This window comes from Passer montanus, unplaced genomic scaffold (assembly GCF_014805655.1).
Source record: "Passer montanus isolate IOZ18808 unplaced genomic scaffold, ASM1480565v1 scaffold85, whole genome shotgun sequence".
Lineage (NCBI taxonomy): Eukaryota > Metazoa > Chordata > Aves > Passeriformes > Passeridae > Passer > Passer montanus.
The window spans coordinates 831,039-850,561 of record NW_024373812.1 but is presented as its reverse complement, the minus strand read 5'-3'; the positions used below and the strand labels follow the sequence as shown (position 1 = coordinate 850,561).

The following is a 19,523-nucleotide window of genomic DNA, read 5'->3' as shown; positions in this document are numbered from 1 at the left end:
TATTGCTGAGGCTTTTATGTAACAACTGTTTGGGTTTGGGTTTTTTTTTTATGCCAGGAGATTTAACTAAAACACAGATAAAAGTTGTAAAAATTCTGCCATAAAAGTAAAAAAAAATTCTCAAAAATTTTTTTACATATAATTATATTCTGAAAAGTGAATTTGGAGGTATGCCACTGTTACCTACCACTTTACGTCACAGATACTACTTTTTCAAAACAAAGAAGAAGGAAAGTTCTTCTACTTTTTTTTCTCTCTGCTACTTTGCACTCCTTCAATGCTGAACACATAACATGATATTCTTTCCCAAGTACTGCCACCAACAAGAACAGGTCTACCAGCAATTTTCTGTTTTCCCTTTTATATGTTCTGCTGCATTGTTTGATGATTTGATGGGTTTTGCACCAACATTACTGGCTCAAATGAACAATTCCTGTTCATTTCCTAGGCTACAGAAGTAATTACTGATATTTGCCATTTGATAACTACAATAAATTTGAGGATTACTACTTCTCCAAAGTGGCCAGAAGATCCAAGTTAGAACATATGGATGGAAGAGATCTCCTGAAATACCATTTACAGTTACTTTGTCAGAACAGGAATAAACTCAAATATTTATTTTATGAAATATTACTTTAAAAAAAAAATCCTGTTTCAAAAAAAAAGCACCCTCTGCCACTCCAGCTCATCCCAAGTAAGCCAACCAACAAAAATCCTCTAATATAACTAAAGGAAAACAACAAAATGTAAGATACTTACCAAAAAAATCAGTTACATTTAAGACCACAAAAATGTTGCCTATTTACTTCAAATAATTGACTAGGATGAACTAGCATCTGCTGTAGCTGGTGAAATAGAGAACTAAATCTGGCAAATGGCAGAATAAACTGGTTCACATACCTTTTTCAGGTCTATCTACATAATGTTTTTCCTCTCTTTGGGTGACTGTATATTTAGATCTCATCATAATAAAGTTGTTCAGATCAGAATCATCATTGGCCCATTTAGAAGCAAGTGCAATTGATGCAGGCTTTCCACTACAGGATGATTTGTCTAGTTTAGAAGACACATCTTTACAGCTGTCTGATTCAGATGGTTTGAGGGTTTTCTTTTCTTGATTTAAGAAAAAAATTGCCTCTTCTGTCTTAATCTTGCTTATGCTTCCTCCAGTAAGCTCTGCCACAGATGTACTTGTACTGTGAATTTTGGCAGGTGTCAGAGCACTCACGGCAAAGTTCTGCCTTTGAATCTGCAGTGACAAGTCAGGATTAACTACTTTCTCTGACTGATGTCTTCCAGCAGAAAACAGCTCTTGGTTTGCCACAGAATTCTTCTCCTCAAGCCATCCTAAAAAATACAATTTAATTTATGTGCTGCGATACAGATTTTTTTTATTTTCTTTCTCTTCATTGGAATTAAGGACTTTGGATGATTTACAGAGAAGGCATTTTTACAAACTTCTTCTTTGTACCCTTTCAGACCACTAGGCTCCCTTTTCAGAAAACTTGCACTGACTAGTCCTAAGTAAAAATGCACAATATTAAGATACAGAAGGCCATGCTATTGTTTGGAGCTTTCACCATCTACGTGGGTTTTACTGATGTTAGATTTCTAGAAAGTGAGATGCAATACATTTCATTAGGAAGAAAAACTGACAGTTTTTGTTTTCTAAAGGGAAAAAACAAGAATGCAAACAGTTCGCTCTGAAGATATGCTTCACTAGAACTACAAATTTTTTGCATTGTGGCTGCACATCCATCTGAAACACAGTAGCTAAACTATTAAAGAATGTAAAAAGCAGTTAATTAGAAATGTTCTTGGATGAGCAGTGTCTGTGTGTTTCACAATATATCATGTTACTGTCAATCCTTGGAGTTCTACAACCACAACTGGTGCCTTGCAGTCTGGCCATAGTTATACAAGAGAATCTGAATAACTTTTTCCTTTTTTTGTTGAAGTTTGACTACAAGTATGCAAAAACATCCCTGACAAATTCTGAAGTGATGAGCTGTTCAAATTTGAAATAGTCTGCATAAAAAAACCCACTACAGCATCACAAAATAAGAAATTTTCACTGTGACATACTCCTCCCCACTGACCTTATGCAGGTGGGGCTATGTAAATATCTGCTTTATTAAAATATTCCAAAGCAAAACTACTACTTAAGAAGTACTCCTCTATGAAACTATTTTATTTAAAAATGACATCTGAAACACAGTAGCTAAACTATTAAAGAATGTAAAAAGCAGTTAATTAGAAATGTTCTTGGATGAGCAGTGTCTGTGTGTTTCACAATATATCATGTTACTGTCAATCCTTGGAGTTCTACAACCACAACTGGTGCCTTGCAGTCTGGCCATAGTTATACAAGAGAATCTGAATAACTTTTTCCTTTTTTTGTTGAAGTTTGACTACAAGTATGCAAAAACATCCCTGACAAATTCTGAAGTGATGAGCTGTTCAAATTTGAAATAGTCTGCATAAAAAAACCCACTACAGCATCACAAAATAAGAAATTTTCACTGTGACATACTCCTCCCCACTGACCTTATGCAGGTGGGGCTATGTAAATATCTGCTTTATTAAAATATTCCAAAGCAAAACTACTACTTAAGAAGTACTCCTCTATGAAACTATTTTATTAAAAAATGACTGGTGGAGGCTATTCTTCATCTCTACAGTAACAGAAAAAAAAGACTTTGTGTAGTTCAACACTTTTCTTCTTCCAATTTCTTCTAAGTTAGTGAAAGTACACTTTAATTGCAGTAGTGCCCTTCCTTCATTTTAAAAACATAAAACATTTTGTTCTTATGAATAAGAAAAAAATAATTTCCTTTGTTCTTGGAGATCTGTAACTTCCTGTGTAATTCTCTGTTTAAGTACCTATCTTTGCCCTTCTTATCACTTTTTTAAAAAAAGAAGATACTTACTTTCTATTTGATATGATGTAAATTGTGTGAATGTTTCTACTTCTGTAGGAAGCAGACTGTTTGCATTACTTCCATCCATACTGAATTGTTCCAAAATTTCTATAGCTGCTGGATGTAAACCCCCATGGATCCACCAGCCCTCCTCTAGTGAGCCAAGCATTGGTGCTTCAACCTCAAGTGGCAGCTTTTTCTGCAGTTCTCTCAGTGAATGATGCTGATGTGCAAGGCTAACAGCTGGATGCTCTACAAAATAACCAGAAATTAACATATAATATCAATAATCTAGAAAGATGAAAACAGAATGTCCTTTTGGAAATGAAAGCTCCCAAGTACACCTGGCCTATTGCATACATCTATTAGTCACACTTCCATTTGTAACTCTGTGCCCACCATCAAGAGATTTAAGAGCAAAGCAGTTAACATTATCAGAGGAAGTGTGCTTTTCTGAGTTCTGTGAGTAAGAGGGGTGAGGGTTTAAATTTTTTTTCCAAATCTAATAATGTGTAGCTGCATTACTAAAGTTACAAATTATCTTGTTAATTATCTGTGGGTTATTGTCATGGTTACAAAGACTTACCATAATCCTTACCTGAAAAAAAAATTAACTGAAACAGTAAAGAGCATACCATACATTATTTTCAACTATAAATCAATGTACAAATGAATTGGACAACAAAAGAAGTCAATATATGAAACTTAATCTTGAGACTTGTAAAATGAAGGCAAATAAAGTGAAATGAAAGAACAGTAGTAATATATATTCTGGCACATTCATGAATAGCCTGCAGTCTGTTTTAGTTTTGTATATTCTGCTTGCCTTCTACTCTTGGGAAGTTACAACATTATTTTCCATTAACAGTACTATTGTATTGATTGCTACATATTTTGAAACACTATTTAAGGGAAAATAGCACACAGGAATGAGTTAAACAGATTACCAAATTTCAGCTATTAGTTATTTATATAATAGTAGTGAACACTGTCATAAAAAAATAAAACTCTTGCTTAATTCAAATTACCTCCATAGAAGGATACATGGTATACCAACTTCTGTGTTGCCAATACTCTAACTTCTTATATGTACTAAAATAATCACATAATACAAACTTCACAGGGTTACAGTAACTGGATAAACTTCAATGGCTCAAATATGTGCTCTGTAATATAACATTATCTTTTCTGCTATATTTTTGCATGCACATGGTACTTGTAAAGATCAGTTAGAAATTGATCATCAATTAGAAATCCTTACCGACAAGCAAAAGAGAGCTCATATTATCCCGATACTTCTCTGATTGCCATATCAAAGATTCTAAGAATTCCCTAGAGGGCTCTGCAATCAAAATACTATGACGAACATAAAAAAAAAAGTGCAGGTATGAAGTTTAGCAGCATTTTCTGTTGAATTTTGAGTTATATAAAACTATCTTTTAAAGATATACTTTGTCTTTAAATTTTCAGTTCATTCATTCTTTCACTCATTCATGAATTTTTTTTTCCTATCCATACGGATGAAGATAGGAAAGAGTAAGAGGAGGAGCCAAAAAGGCTGGGTCATGAACTAAAGCAGCACTGAATGAAAATTCTGTCTAGACCACGGTTCCCATTCCAAAGGGATATTGTAATTCTTCCTGCATATGTTAGAAAGATAGCAAGGCAAGAAATGCTAGACTCAAATAAGATGAGAAGGAAAAGATGGAGCAATCCTAATCCTATATTCACATAAAAAGGTCTGAAATCTATTGTTGGAAGGCATCCCCAAAACAGACAATACCTTCTTACTATATTTCTTCTGAATATTTTGCAGGTGATCCTTGTGCAACGTATGTGTTTGCCATAGGTATAAACACAAGCATATGCCCATACACATACTTGCTAAATACTTTAAATATTTACTGTTGCCTACTGCAAAAACAAGACTGGATTTTCAAGCTATAAAATCCCCTCAGAGAAAGAGGCCTACGGAAGCACCTTCCTTGCTTTTTTCAGACTCTTCTAGAAAACCACACATATGGACTGTGCATTCCATCACTCTTTCACACAAAACACAATATATATGCAGCTCAAACCAATTCATAAATACAGTGAAGCTATTTTTTCATTAATTTTCAGGATTTATGACAGAATTTGTCACTACCAAGGTTTAATTACCTGTTACCAGAGAGAGAAATAGGTTCTTCTTGAAGTCCTCTGCACAGAAAATTAACCAATGATCTTTGTTGTCTGCATGGAGGAGTTAAAGGCACTTCCATTTCATCTTTCAAATATGGAATATATTCAGCTGGAAGTTGCATAAAGCCCCAGCCAAAACAAAAATAAAAATCAAAATCACAAAGCTACTTGTGAATGAAACACACATGCTTATGAACCTTACGTAAGTGAAGTCCTGGATTAAAATAGGAAATATTTTCATGGGACAGTTCAATAAGCTATATGCCCCAAATACTTCACATCTAATTTCCAGACAGTATGGGGAAACAACAGTAGATCACATTCCTTTGATGAAGTTCTGGGTACATACACTTCACAGATAAGATTATTTTTATAATTAAATCACCAGGTACCACAGCTGAGATTTTGATATTTATGCCTGTCACCCTTCTTAGATAATTCCTCCATAAAAAAGTTAATTAACTGGAAGACAGACTATAGGCAATATTGTGGTTGCTGTAAGAACAGCCTCAGAAACTTCAAAAACAGTCAGGATTTTAATGAAAAAAATACTCTTTCAAGCAGAATTAGTTCTCATTGAAATTTCTAGGGATGATCACTGAAATTAATTACAACACCAGTTTGTTTTTTTTTTTAGTAGTATACAAACAAACCTGGCATGTTAAAAGTCCTCTACGAGTAACTTTAAACATTCTTTTTTTCTTCCTCCCAGTCATATTAAATGTGGACCTATTAATGATTATGGGGTTTTATTCAAGTCTTATTAACAATTTACAACTTCATTGATTTTGGTGGTTCACATGATTGCCCTGGTATTAATCTCTCTGGCATTCTACTAACCCAAAAGAAGGAATCACAAAAACCACAGTTGTTCCATGTTCTGTGAAAACTAAGGCAAAAAATTGTGAATAAATTAGTGCCTCCACAAGGAAAAAATCACTTATAATAAATTCCCTATTCATTCCACCAGGCAGCAAGTAGATGCAATCATCATACCCACATTGCCTGGACAATTGGCACAAAGCAGCCTCTGAATCAGTCACCTGTCCAGCTGTTCACAGTTTCTCCTTGAAGGACCTAACAAGCTGATTGTTAGGCAGGAAGGGTAAGGGATAGTGATAGAAAGCCAGAGGACTCAAACATATCAGAAACACAGGAAAAAAAAGTAAGAAATTGAAGTGGGTACGAAATAAAGCAACATAATTCCAGTCAGTATCACCTCTTTCCCACTTAGAACAAAAAATGTTTAGTGAACTCATGCTGTGAACTTCAGCTCAAAAACCAGTTTTTGTAAGGAGCAAAGTTTTAGGACTTTACTTTGAACAGGACAGAAGCTGGTGTCAGGACAGCAAAAAATACCTCATGTATTTAAAAAGAAGTATTCTCTCTCTTTGAGCAATACTGTTAATATTTGTTCTTGTCTAGTTATTTATGCCTTTGAGACTGGAAATCTTTATCAGCTACATTAGTTAAACTCTATCTACACTCAGAGTAACATTCCCCTTCTCAGAACCTTGCTGCCTCAGAGAATTATCTTGTCTCTCAATGCCTTTTTTAAACAAACTCAGCGACTAGAGAAAGACTGCTTAGTTTTATGACTGCTTCTTCACTGAATTCAAGCAAACATATTTCACTTCTGGTAACTCATAAAGAGCAAAATTAATTAGAAGGAGAAAACTATCAGGTATCTCAGCTGAAACCTGACACCGAATACAGAAACTTCTGCCATCAAACAGCATTCTGGCAGTGCTTGCACACATTTGTAGGTCTCTACCCTACAGACCTGAGTCTATCCTGAAAAAAAAAAGAAGAAAAGAAAATACAGAAGCTGACTGTGGCCCAATCAACAACAGAGCTAAGAGAGCAACTGGTCATAAAGATTAACTCAGCCACCTTCTTTAAAATACAATTTAAGATGGCTTGACCACTTATCTACTACAGAAGAATGGACAATACCCTAGAGAAGATCACAGTCAATTTATTACTACTACATTCAGGGGAAGAGTGCAGATCTACTATACTTAAGCCCCTCCTGCTTTTAAGCCTTAGAACTAAAGAGTAGTCAGAGCGCTGATTAGACACAGATTACAGTTTATCATGCTAGACAATAATCTCCAGACGTAAAATAAGTTTAACTTTATCTTGGTGTAACTTGGTGTGTTTACATTGAGCTTTTATATAAACACTTTGAAATTATTCCAACCAAAATTGTACTACAATATAGTATCTAAAGCATGCTACTATTAGTACTATTAGCCTGCAGGGGACAACTATCAGCTAAATTTAAAACTTGTTGAAACTAAGACAATAAGAAAGGCCTTGGTCTGGAGAAAGCTCAACATTTCTTGAGTATTTTAGTAACTTCTGCATGGAAAACTATCAACTGAACAAGCACTGACGGATAATACTGCTACTGTCCAACACAACAATGATCTTGTCATAGACAGTATATGCATTAGGATGAGATGTACATGTATCATCATGTATTGACACTATGCTCAGATTACATTTATTGGTAAATAAATGTGCAGGCCCTTCTGTATTAAATGAAAGATGAAAAATTTCATCAGCATAGCCATTTTTCTGCCTTACTCAGTCAACCAGAATTTAGCAGTGAATATAATAGGGCTGGCAAAGACTGTACATTATTTTGAAAATTTACACCTGGAACTCGAAAAAAGGTTTACTAAGGTTGGATGACTAGGTTGAGCAGTGAGACACCAAAGCTGCTCAGCACTGGTTGATGGTGTAAACACCATGACTTGGGTTTTCAACCTAATAAAGGTGAACATACAGGGTGTATGTCCTGATGCCAGTCCAGGAGAAGAAAGGATGCACTGCACATTAGCAAATACTTAATAGTTGGAGTTCATTTCTGTAGAAAACAGCTCTGGCTTAACTTCCCAATCACATGTAATTACATTTGCAAAACAGGATGTTTACACAGGAGTTTCCAATCACTAGAACTTACAAACACAGTGCTGCTACCTGAATTGTTCTCCACCACCCTCTTTTGAAAGCATTTATATCAGACTTTAACAAACTTAGATGAGTTGCTAGATTAAAAAAGATTTTAAAATCTAATAAAGTACAAAAGTTATAGACATTGCTTACAGACAAAAGCAATGTGAAGGAATTGTCAAGTTGCTTGTGTTTAGACTATAAAGCTCTGGAAAGGAGTATGGCACTTCTACCTCCTTATGGTGTGGGTAAAAAATAATAGATTGCAAAAAGTGAATCTTACCTATGTGGTACATGTTCTCCCACAAACAGAATATTAGACAAACTACTTGAAGAATTTATCTTAAATATCACGCTTTGATTTATACAGATCTTCCTACCTGACTCACAGAATTCCAACATACTTGGGCTAATATTGGAGCAAACCTCTTGTGGAATGGCACAATACTTGGAAATTTCTATTCTGTATGCAATTTCTGCTTTGAGATCTGAAAACAGATTAAAAAGGTGCCATAAATAAACCATTTATTAATTTTTCCTGTCAGACCTTTCAGTCTTTTTATTGAACCTCCATGATATATTGTTATGAAAAATTAGTCACGCTTAGTAACCCCAGATGCTTTAGCTGATTAGAGCAGTGCTCAGTCTTGTCCCTTAAGTGACAAAACATCCCCCCACAACATGGTACAGCTATCTGAATTATACCAAGATCTTATTACTAGAATGATTTCCAGAACAACAAAGTAGCCTAAATATAGTTTACTAGGAGTATGTGTATGTAGATTCTTTTGCTACCAAAAACGGACTAAAACAAAACCACCCACAATAGGTTGTCTTTTTATATGGAATGCTCAAATCTCTGCAATTTCAGCTTGAAACATGACACATACTAAATGTATCAGGGGAATGCACATGAAACTGTTTTAGTCAAATATCCACTTTTAAAAGTTTTGTTTCTGTCTTCAGTAAGAGACTGGTTTACTTCAAACTGTTGCCCTGTGAGACATAGAATTCAGCACACATCCTCCATCTTCAGAAGCATTAAGCCTCCTTCTTTGAGCTGCTTCCTTCCAGAAAAAAAGTGGAACATTATTTATTCTGACTTTTAAAAAAACCAGCAAAAAACCAACCCTCAGACAATGTCTTTTTCTTTTAACTAAACAAAATACTGTCATACAAATCAATCCATTAGCCAATAACTATCATCAAAGTTATATTTATCAGTAGTCTAAAAGCATTCAGTAATTTTTCTAAAATTCCTTTAAAGAAACTATTACTGACATTTAGAATAATGATGTTATCCATGGAAATATTTAACCATTTCCCCCCCAGAAATCTGCTCTTGTGTTTGCAATTACAATGCAACAAAAACATTTTTTATGGTATGACTGTTCTGCATATAATCCTCTTAGATGTCTCTTAAAGTAAACTTAAAAACATATTAGAGAGCACAAGACCAAATTATTATAGCTATGTTGATTTTATATCACCAATCACGGCTCACATTACATTTGTGTTCAAGATTACAACACAGCCCTGGACTAAGTCAAATGGCAAGTTGTTTACTACCCCTCAAGGGGACCTTTCTAATACCAGAAATTAGGCTGTAACACAGGTCCTAGTTCATCCACAGAAATTCTCATTTTATAAGCTGTGAAGTAATTTTTAAGTGAACTAAATATAAAAGAGCTTGATTGTGTTGAATGTGTTCAAATGAAAGGAAAATCAGATCAAGAACTTAAGAAAACCAACCCTCACCTTCTCCAATCACTTGTTTGCAAAGGTCTTCATCACCTACAGTGACTGGAGCTAAATTTAACATCTCCTTCAGCTGCAAGTATGATGGAATCTTAACACAATCAGACCTGCCATTGTTACGTTTGCTGAATTCTAAATCAACAGGCAACAGGAAATACTGAAAAAATATTAATCACAACAGAATGGCCAGTAAATTTCCTTTTATATGACTGTACAGTCAAAGCTTTTTAAAATCTTCAAATAACTTAATTCTAAACCAATTTAAGAACTCTTAGGAGAGAAATAATTTGACATTTACACAGCACACATGAAGCTTTGCTCAATACAGGGTAAAATACAATGTTACACAATTTCAGATGGAGTCAGTGGAGTGTAAAAAGTGTGTCTTAACTGTTTCCAACCAAGTACAATTCACATTTATTTTAATGGAAGTTTGTTTTTTAGACTTTTGAAAAATGGAGGAAAAAGTAGATTTGCTTCTTTAAAAAAAACAAGTTTAAAAAAACCACAAATCCCAGAACATGTCTTGTAGCCTTCTGTTTTCCAAGCTCATGTCATGGCTTCCTGCTCTAATTAATTTTTATTCTTAGAGTAAAAAGTTTCTACATAAAATTGCAAACACATCGGGTACCAGGACAAACAGCTTATCAGAGCAGAGACTCCTAAAAACAGCATCCAAGAATTAAAAAACCAAAAGTAATACCAGCATTTTCTAATCTTGGAAACATGAAAGCTCGAAATACTTGGCAAGTATGAAAAGAACTCAGTAACATGACTTAGAGATGAAGAAACACACATGCATAACATAGAATAACCACTAACATAATACATAGCATGAAACAACAGAATGATACCTCTTCATCTTTCACAGACACAGTACAGAAACTCTCTTCAATCCCCTGCAATTCATTTTGACTCTCTTCCATCTTCATTCCGTTTTGGAAAGTCAAACATTCTCTTTAAAAGATCATAAAATAAAGTAAGTGACTTCTTTGTATTACCTAATGTCCAAGACTGAAACTCTTGGCAGCAGTTTTAATAGCCATATACATGGCAAAAATTTTTCTAAATCCATGCCTTTTCTCAAAAGGCAATTCCAAGCGATGCTGTACTGATCTGTGCAATCAACCAAAGAAAATTTTCAAGAAATAATATATGCAGATTAATATTGGGGTCTGCCTTAAACAGCTACAGAATAAACCCTTCATATCATAATTCTTCAGCCTCCCAGCACAAAAGTCCCCTCATGTAAAAGTGCTTTCTGCAAAAGCTGTGCATCTAATTTCTTCCAGTGTATTATTTTTTTACTAGACAGAAAATCTCTGTAATTTATGAGCCTTATTTCTCTTTTGCCACCTTCTGTTCCTATTTTCAGGAAAGAGTCAGCATGAAAGAAGGCAGAGTGTGCTTATTACTAGTTAAAGTGAAAACTAAAAAGATGTTCCTGGTTTAACTGAAAAACTTTAAAACACTTGGAAGTAAAACTCAGGAATGAAGCTAGTATTTGCACTGTAAAACAAAGACACATGCAGCACAGGGACGAAGACTTGTAAGGTAGAAAGTAAATGCTTCATAAGGTGTTTGCACCAGTTACAGGCACTAAATCTGTAGCAACTTTTAGGGGAGTAACTTTTTCATCAGTCCCCCACACCCCTATTTTCCGGAGGAATATTTTAGACCGCAGAGTACAAACTGTTCCGTACCTAGCCTTGGGGTGCTCATGAATTTTAACTCAAGTTGAAGTCTGCCTAATTGAGTCCCTTTCTCTAAATGCATTTCCCTGTGTGCTGCACTAGGAGATCTGGATTCCCACCTTGGACAGGTTTTGCTAGTCAATCACAGGTCAGGAGGTCAGAGCTATTTCTGCAAAGTTTCACCCTAGCATTTTTTTCTCCCATTACTGGTATTTCTGAAAGTCATTATAGAATTTGGATTGTGTTCTCTTCACTGGGTATTTACAGTATTCACATAGTCTCACATTAAAGATTCATTGCACGACTGGGGCTCATCTTTGAAAAAATAGGCAAACAACCCCATTCCTCCTTCATCTACTATATGGGTATAGTTGGTTCAGGTAAAATCTCTTTTACCTGCCTAACAATCATGCAACCCTTCCAAGTGCAAAGGAAGCAATACAAATGGTCCAGACATGACAAAAATCAGCACAAGATTTAGCCAGCCAGACTTTATGAATGTATATACACAATCAGTATATTAACAAAATACTAAGCCCATTTTTCATACAACATACCTGTTTAAATCTTTGTTCAATATCATGACTACGACATAGGTATCATTCAATTAACCTAGCAATACAAAACTGAGCAAACCCATCAAAATAATTAATATTTGAACTTGAAGAAATACAATTCTGCAGGGCAAGAGCATGGATTTACTGGCACGACATCTGAGAGGAGAGAAAAAAGGAACATGGAAGCATGTGCAAAATCCCAGCCCTACCAAATTTAGTGATACTTTCATGATAGAGAATCAGTCAGTTTGAGGAACAATTAAGTCCCTTAAAGATGTACATTTTTTCAGTATTCCAAAACTAATATCCTGATTGCATTTCACACCTATAGAATGTAAAAGTGACAATTTCATTAATCCAGTTTTCTTAATGCATATAAATTTCACCCTCCTCATTTTTTCCTAAAATGAAAAGCTGAACCAGTTGCAAACATAAACTAGTTACAAAGGTAAAATACAACAAAGGTAAAAATGTTAATTGTTATACACAGACTATGTTTTATGTTTAATATTATACAGAAATTTGTAGGTACCTGAAAACATTCTCTGCTGTTAAAAACTGTCCTTCAGAACCCAAAAGGGGATCTTTCACTAAAAAAAACTGTAGTCTGCTGAGAAGTATAGATAAAGTTGGCAATTTTTTACAAAAATGTTCAAGATTATCAATAAAAACAAACTCCTCTTCCAAACATAAATCTGACAAAATAGAAGAAAAACATTATAAAACAAGATAAAAATACTAAGAATTATCAGCATAAAGAGAATTGTTGAGTAACTGTTGAAATACTATAAATGTCAGCAAAACAATAACTGCTTTTACTTTACACTTAAATACTAAAACATTTAAAGTGCAATGAAGTCTAGACTTCTATGGTTCACGTGATAACTTTAGTTTTCTTTAGCTTTTTCTTTTGTCTTACATAAATCCTGTTAAAAACAAAAGGTACTCTTTTGCTTCCTTTTTTGCACTTTCAACTATGATGAAGGAACTTCTGAAGTAGGTTCTGGCCAAGAAAGGTTCTTAGCTCAGTGCAATTTTAAATGTAGAAATTATGCACTCTTTCCATACGTGTCTAAACCTAATTGTAGATTCCCTAATTACAACAAAAAAAATTACAAAAAAAGATTGCAAATTACTGTGATTTCAAGAAAGAAGACATTGTATCAACACAGGCTGGGGAATGAACAAATCAAGGGAAGCCCTGTGAGCAGGACTGGGGGATGCTGGTGGGTGAGAGGCTGGACATGACCCTGCCATGGGCACTCCCAGCCCAGAAAGCCAAACGTGTCCTGGGCTGCATCCAAAGCAGCGTGGGCAGCAGGGGAGGGAGGGGATTCTGCCCCTCTGCTCTGCTGAGAGCCCACCTGGAACCTGCACCCAGCCCTGGGGTCCTCAGTAGAAAAAGAAACATGGGCCTCTTGCAGCAGGTCCAGAGGAGGAATCACAGAAACAATCAGAGGAAAGGAACACCACTCCTGTGAGAAAAGTCTGAGAGAATTGACATATGTTCAACCTGGAGAGGAGACGGCTCCAGGAAAACCGTACTGTGGCTTCTCCGTACTTAAAGAAGGCCTATAAGAAAGGTGGGGATAGACCTTTTAGATCTTAAGTTTTAAACTTAAAGAGGGATAATTTGAATTAGATATAAGGATGCAGTTTCTTACAACAAGGGAGGTGGGTGATGCCCCATCCCCAGAAGTGAGGCAGTTCCCTCCCCAGAGGTGAGGCATTCAAGGTGAGGTTGGACAAGGATCTGATCAACCTGATCTGATTACAGGGGAGTTGGACTCCTGTAAAAGGTGCTTTCCAACCCAAGCCATCACATTTCTTTTGAGTTTAAACTACTCCTCACCTGAGATAGAAGTGATGCAGTAACCACATTTGACACAATCCCTTACATTTGCAGTACGAAATACATATGTATCTACACACACATTTTACAGATATATAATACATATAGAAGGGCAATGGAAGTTTTTTTCTTCTTCCTTATTTTTTTCCAATATGGAAGTCTCCTTATTCCCACATCTCCCTTTCACTTCTTGGATGATTCCCTGTCTGTAATTACTCTGTGTTCTCTCATAGTGCCTGGAAATGATGGATATTGATTATGTTCCCACCAAACTGTTTTATGATGCTAATTCAAACAGATGTCTATAAAGAAATCTATCTTAAACTTCCTTTGGCTTGCATCTCTCTTTAGCTATTAAAACAAGCCCTGCTTCTCCAGGGAATAAATCTGTCTTCAGTGGTTACACCTTATGCAAATGCAAAGTTTTTGATCACCCAAATGATTTTATCAATGTCTCTGGAGCATGTGCAAGAAACTACAAAAGTTAACAAGATTACTCAACCAAAACTTAGAAAACAGCAAATTGAACATTTTACCTTGCTGTGATTCTTTAAATTCAGTGGCATAGTAAATCTTGAAATATTTGTCTTGGGTTGAGTCTTCCTTAAAACCACTCTTCATAAGTAAAAAAGATTCTTCTGTGTCAATCTGAGAGCAAGGATTTGAACTTGGAATAACTTCTATTAAGTCATTACTAGTCTGAAACTCTACACAGGAGATAGGTTTCCTAAAAAACAGAAAAAAACCCTGATGATTAAGCTGTACCAAAATCAATGTTGTAACTTCCCTGACTCCTCAGTGAATCAACAGCACTTAGATGCTCTAAGAGCTTTGATAATCACCATATTCACTGAAGAAGACTGGAAATTAGAGTTCTCTCTATTCATTGGATCTATGGTCAAACTACATGTTCAAATTTTGCACAAGAAAAGAGTCTTTTAAGTTCACACCCAGCATAAAATTTCACAAAAGTAAAAAAGCATCAAACTTATTGATGGCATAAGGTTTGTGACAAAAATTATGGTTAAATGTACACTTCTGTTTCAAAAACCATGAAGAAATTGCAAGTAACAGCAATAAAAAAGACAGGGTAAGTGAAGAAACAAAACTACTTCTATTTCCTGTAACTTTTCATCCGAACTTCAGTACTACTGTTACTTATTAAGAAAAATTCCTTACTGTTTGCCAAGTAAGTGAGAAAATCATTTGACTACAGAAAGGAAAAAAAAAGCCCATGATTTTCCCAAGCTAAGCATGTATCTGGACAAAAGTTACAATAGTTTATTAAAATATGTGTTAATGCTGTGCTACCCATATAAATTGACTGCAACAATATAGTAACTCTGATGAGTACTGACATTTCTGAAGCACCCAAATCAGCTCATCTACAGTTATTGTACATACTATTCTCATTTCAGAAAACTGATTTCTCAATTTTGCATCCTATTGATTTATTCATATTTTTAATAATACTTAGCATTACATCATCTTGATATTTGCTAGTCATCTAAATGTAAGGCTCATAAAAGCAATCAGTGTATAGGTACACCTCTGAAATTCAATACAGGACTTCATGTGTAAATAGCAATAGAGGGGAATCTCTGCTACCCATCTTAAAAAAATTAACTATTTTACAACATTTTGACTGTAGTTCAGAAATTAATTTTGAATCTATAAGTAGTATAGTTCACAAGTAATAACCATGTGGTACTGATAATAACTAATATCCAAAGTTTCACAAGGCATAAGCCTCTGAAAATCCATGAACCTTAAAACACTGCCCAAGCTGGCATTTCACTGAAATCACTGGGTTTCACTACAGTTTTATAGATAGAAAAAACCCTAATTGAGCTGCTTGAGACTATACAGACCACCTCTTCCAAAGTCAAAGTCTCAGTAAGGCTCTTCTAGAAGATGGCAAATATTTTAATGCAGACTATTCTAAGTATGGAAAAATATTTTCAAGTCACATAGCTATGTTTGTACATTGCATAAGATAATTGTCTTAGAGAGGAGAGGGGAAGCTTATTTTCATGTTCATGCAGTTTTCAGAGACTTTCTTCAATGTTATAAATAGATTACACAACCATTGAAAAAATACATCAAGACCAGTGAACTCATAAAAACACAATACTACTTTTAGTGAAAAAAGCCATCTCTAAGCTATCTGATAGAGTATACAGCTCCAGCACACTTGCTACTGTCAGGAAACAGCTTCATATTCTGTTTTCATCATTAAGGTACAATTTGCAAAATACCTGAGTGATATCAAAGAAATCAGATCTTTTTAACTTAAAGTTACTGACTTTTCCAAGAAATCCTCCACAGGTAAACTTTTCTTCCATTGATCCAATACTGAAATAGCCATCATGTTCTGTGTTGAACCAACTAAGATGAAAAGGAGAGAAAAAAGTTATGCAGAAAATACTAAAATTAATTTTTATATATTGACTAAATAATTGCAGAGGTTAATTAAACTTTACACATGATGTAAAGTTTAGAAGAAACAACACCTTTAGTTTCCATTAGCAAAGGCAATACAAATGCACAAGAAAGATGCAAACACTTTTATGCATATATTTACCATTGTCATTTGAAGACCTCATTTTTTGCCACAGCTCATAACCTCAGCATCATCTTCCAAACCTCTCCCAACTAATCAAAATTATTATTTTAATTATCTCTGATCACTGCTTTTCTTCCATAAACATTTCTCTGGAAAGAAATCCATCCAGAGATCTCTACAAATTAATCAAATATCATCTCATTTATGGTTCCACTCAAATAAATATCCATTACCCATTTGCTTCAATTTGGGCAATGAAGATGTTCTACCTTCAAAAGCTGTAAGAAAGGGTGTAGTGCTATGTCTGGAAATATTTTTTGACTCTATTTATCATATTATGGATAAACACAAGCTTTTCCTTTAATCCACAGTAAATCTAAACTAAACTCAAGGATTATATTACATACTTCTAGTCCATGGCTTCCTATACTTATCATCAGCAAAGAGTCCATTGAAATGATACTTTTCATCTTGATGTAAACAGGGAGGAAAGCAAAGTGATAATTTCCAGATGGAAAACTTCTGCCTTGCCATGCTCTGAATAAAAAAAAGGCATGTGATAAAATCATGAGAGAGACAGTTCCATTCTTTTTGTGCACTGCCTTTTCAATCATTCCCACTGCTTTCAAGGGTTTTCTTCTTCTTAAGAGAAGATACTAACATTTACCTGATTTGCTATTTAACTTTTAATCTACACATCTGAGTACGCAGAATTGAACATTTGCTTAGGTACACTTTAACTAAGCTTTGAAAGTGCAATTACAAGTGCTTATTTTAACACTTGGAATGGTCTCCTGAATGGACACATGGATTAGCCGACCTGAAACAATTTATTATCATTCCTACTACTTCTGTTTCAAGTGCTTTTAATATTCTAAGGCCTCTTGTCTTCCATGTGTCATTATGACCTAATGAAAGCCCTTTTAAAGTCTTTCATTTTCTCAAAAACCAGGGACAGTAATCAGTTGAATTCTGGAATGAAATAGTCTACGTGGAAGTTTAGTAACTTTTCACTGAATACCAAGTTCAATAAACTATCTTACAGTTCTTTTGTCACAGAAACCCACGAAGGAGCACAGAAACAAAGAATAACCAGTGAGTTCAGGAAGCAAAGAAAAATTATACTTAGACTTTTGTGTTTAACAAGTTTATAGAAAGAAGAAGAAAGAAGTTGTTCTTTAAAAGTCTGTGGAGTAAATGGCATATTGGAAAAGAGAACTTGCTACAGTCATGTGGAAGAACATAATGAATGAAATCAGAAACTTTTCTCTAGATGTAAACCCATTGCCTCACTTCAGCTGTGTTGCTTCAGTTCCCAGAACTGCCCACCCGTTCCAACATATGCTGTCAAGCCAAATATAACTTGTACTGTTAGAAAACTCAGGTGACAAACTAGAAATATTTGAAATATTTCACTGACTTAGACTGCAACCAGAATAACCATGCTATTGGTGTACTTTTCAAACCTTCCTGTAAAAAAAGAGAAAACTTAGGGGCAAAAAAACTCCAAAACCACAAACCATAATAAACCAACAAACAACACAGACAAACAAACAAATACACACATGGGAAGCAATGAAAACAAATGCTGTCACTTCATCAATACAAATCCTTTTTCCATTTCCATTTAATCCTTTGTGGAATAGTTACAATTCTGTAAATGCTAGTTAATTTTTAATTTAAAAAACCAAAAATTCCTGCCACAGTAGCATCTTTTCCTTGAAAGGCTCTTGTGAAAAAACAGATCTGATCCAATGGAGTCCCTTTTGCCTAAGTCAAAGCATGGCATTTCCTCACTGATCTCTTTCACAAATTCTGGATAAAGAAGGCAGAATCAGATAACTATGGGCAGCTGGACCTATGTCTTTAACACACTACTGGCCATATATCAGTTTAGGTAATCTGTATTGAACTTACTGCTGAAAAAACTGTATTTATCATAAAATAAAGGGCAGCCGTCAGTTTCCTAATAGAGATAACAGGAAATGCTACAGATAACTCTTCTCTTCATTAAAAGAAGCTGTCAGAATTGGCACATAAAAGTTGTCAAAGGACTCATAGGTTAAAGAAGAATGCTACTGCTACTGTAGAAGTAGAAGCTACTGAACATATAAGTACATCCAATATTAAAACAGAGATCAGAAAGAAATTTGAAACACCACTATGTAGTTTCACTGAGGCTAACTTTAGCTTAATAGCTAAAATTGTTTTCTGTCACTGATATTTGTGAAGTGGAAGAAATACATCCTAGAGCTATCATCACAAGTAACAACCTTAAACCAGGAAAATCGTGCATTTTACAAAATATTTTAAATGAAACAGTTCAAAGAGTAAAGTTTAAGCTGAATTAGTTCACTTTAAAAAGTCTGATAAGACTGATAAAGACACCCCTTCTTGTCATTCTCAAATATATAAAAGTGTTTTTCAAGGCCATTATTAATAGCTACAGCACTCAGTGCATGTTTACCCCTGTTTATCAAGAAAATATGAAGGTCTCTGGACATTTTTCTTCCATCTGAAAGATATTATCCCAGTTCCACTCAGTTTGCTTGTATTGTCAGTTTATAACACTAGAAAACCTTGCACTACCAAGATGACTTTGCAATCACACCTACAATACTCAGGAGCATGAAGTATGTAACTCTTGTGTCTAGGGTGACTGAAAAGACTCCTTTCTTCAAAGATACTTATAAAGGGAAGCTGGAAAAACTATACCTGGAAATGATATAAGTGCATAACAAATATTTTAGGAGCAGGATTCCGCATCCAGTTGAGTGAGCTGTGTGCAGGAAGCAGTTTGATATAAGGTCATTGCATTCCAGCAATTCCTAAAAGCTGGAAGTTTTAGCCAAGTGCAATTGACAGAGGAAAAATCAACGTAACTTTATTTCTAGAGGGGAGCAACTAGGCACAAGAGTGGAACCAGAAGCTGCAGTTTGAGCACAGCATCTCCCTTACACAGTCAGATCTGTATACCTTTAAATGTATCATCACATCCATTGACCCATTCTGGTAGCGCCACAGAGCAAGATT

The 19,523-nt window shown here is 35.0% G+C and overlaps 1 protein-coding gene across 1 annotated transcript in view; it reads right to left on the bottom strand.

The window, feature by feature from the left end:
• The window catches only part of SHOC1 (shortage in chiasmata 1), a 46,984-nt gene that overhangs the window by 24,992 nt on the left and 2,469 nt on the right, over positions 1-19,523 (bottom strand). The window contains exons 3-13 of the mRNA XM_039733286.1: positions 16,898-17,027; positions 16,231-16,312; positions 14,461-14,651; positions 12,605-12,767; positions 10,676-10,778; positions 9,822-9,978; positions 8,444-8,551; positions 5,082-5,211; positions 4,183-4,277; positions 2,931-3,173; positions 901-1,347 (exon numbers count right to left, since the gene is read on the bottom strand). Of these exons, the coding sequence (XP_039589220.1) occupies positions 901-1,347; positions 2,931-3,173; positions 4,183-4,277; positions 5,082-5,211; positions 8,444-8,551; positions 9,822-9,978; positions 10,676-10,778; positions 12,605-12,767; positions 14,461-14,651; positions 16,231-16,312; positions 16,898-17,027 (1,849 nt within the window). The remainder of the gene's footprint in view (positions 1-900; positions 1,348-2,930; positions 3,174-4,182; positions 4,278-5,081; positions 5,212-8,443; positions 8,552-9,821; positions 9,979-10,675; positions 10,779-12,604; positions 12,768-14,460; positions 14,652-16,230; positions 16,313-16,897; positions 17,028-19,523) is intronic.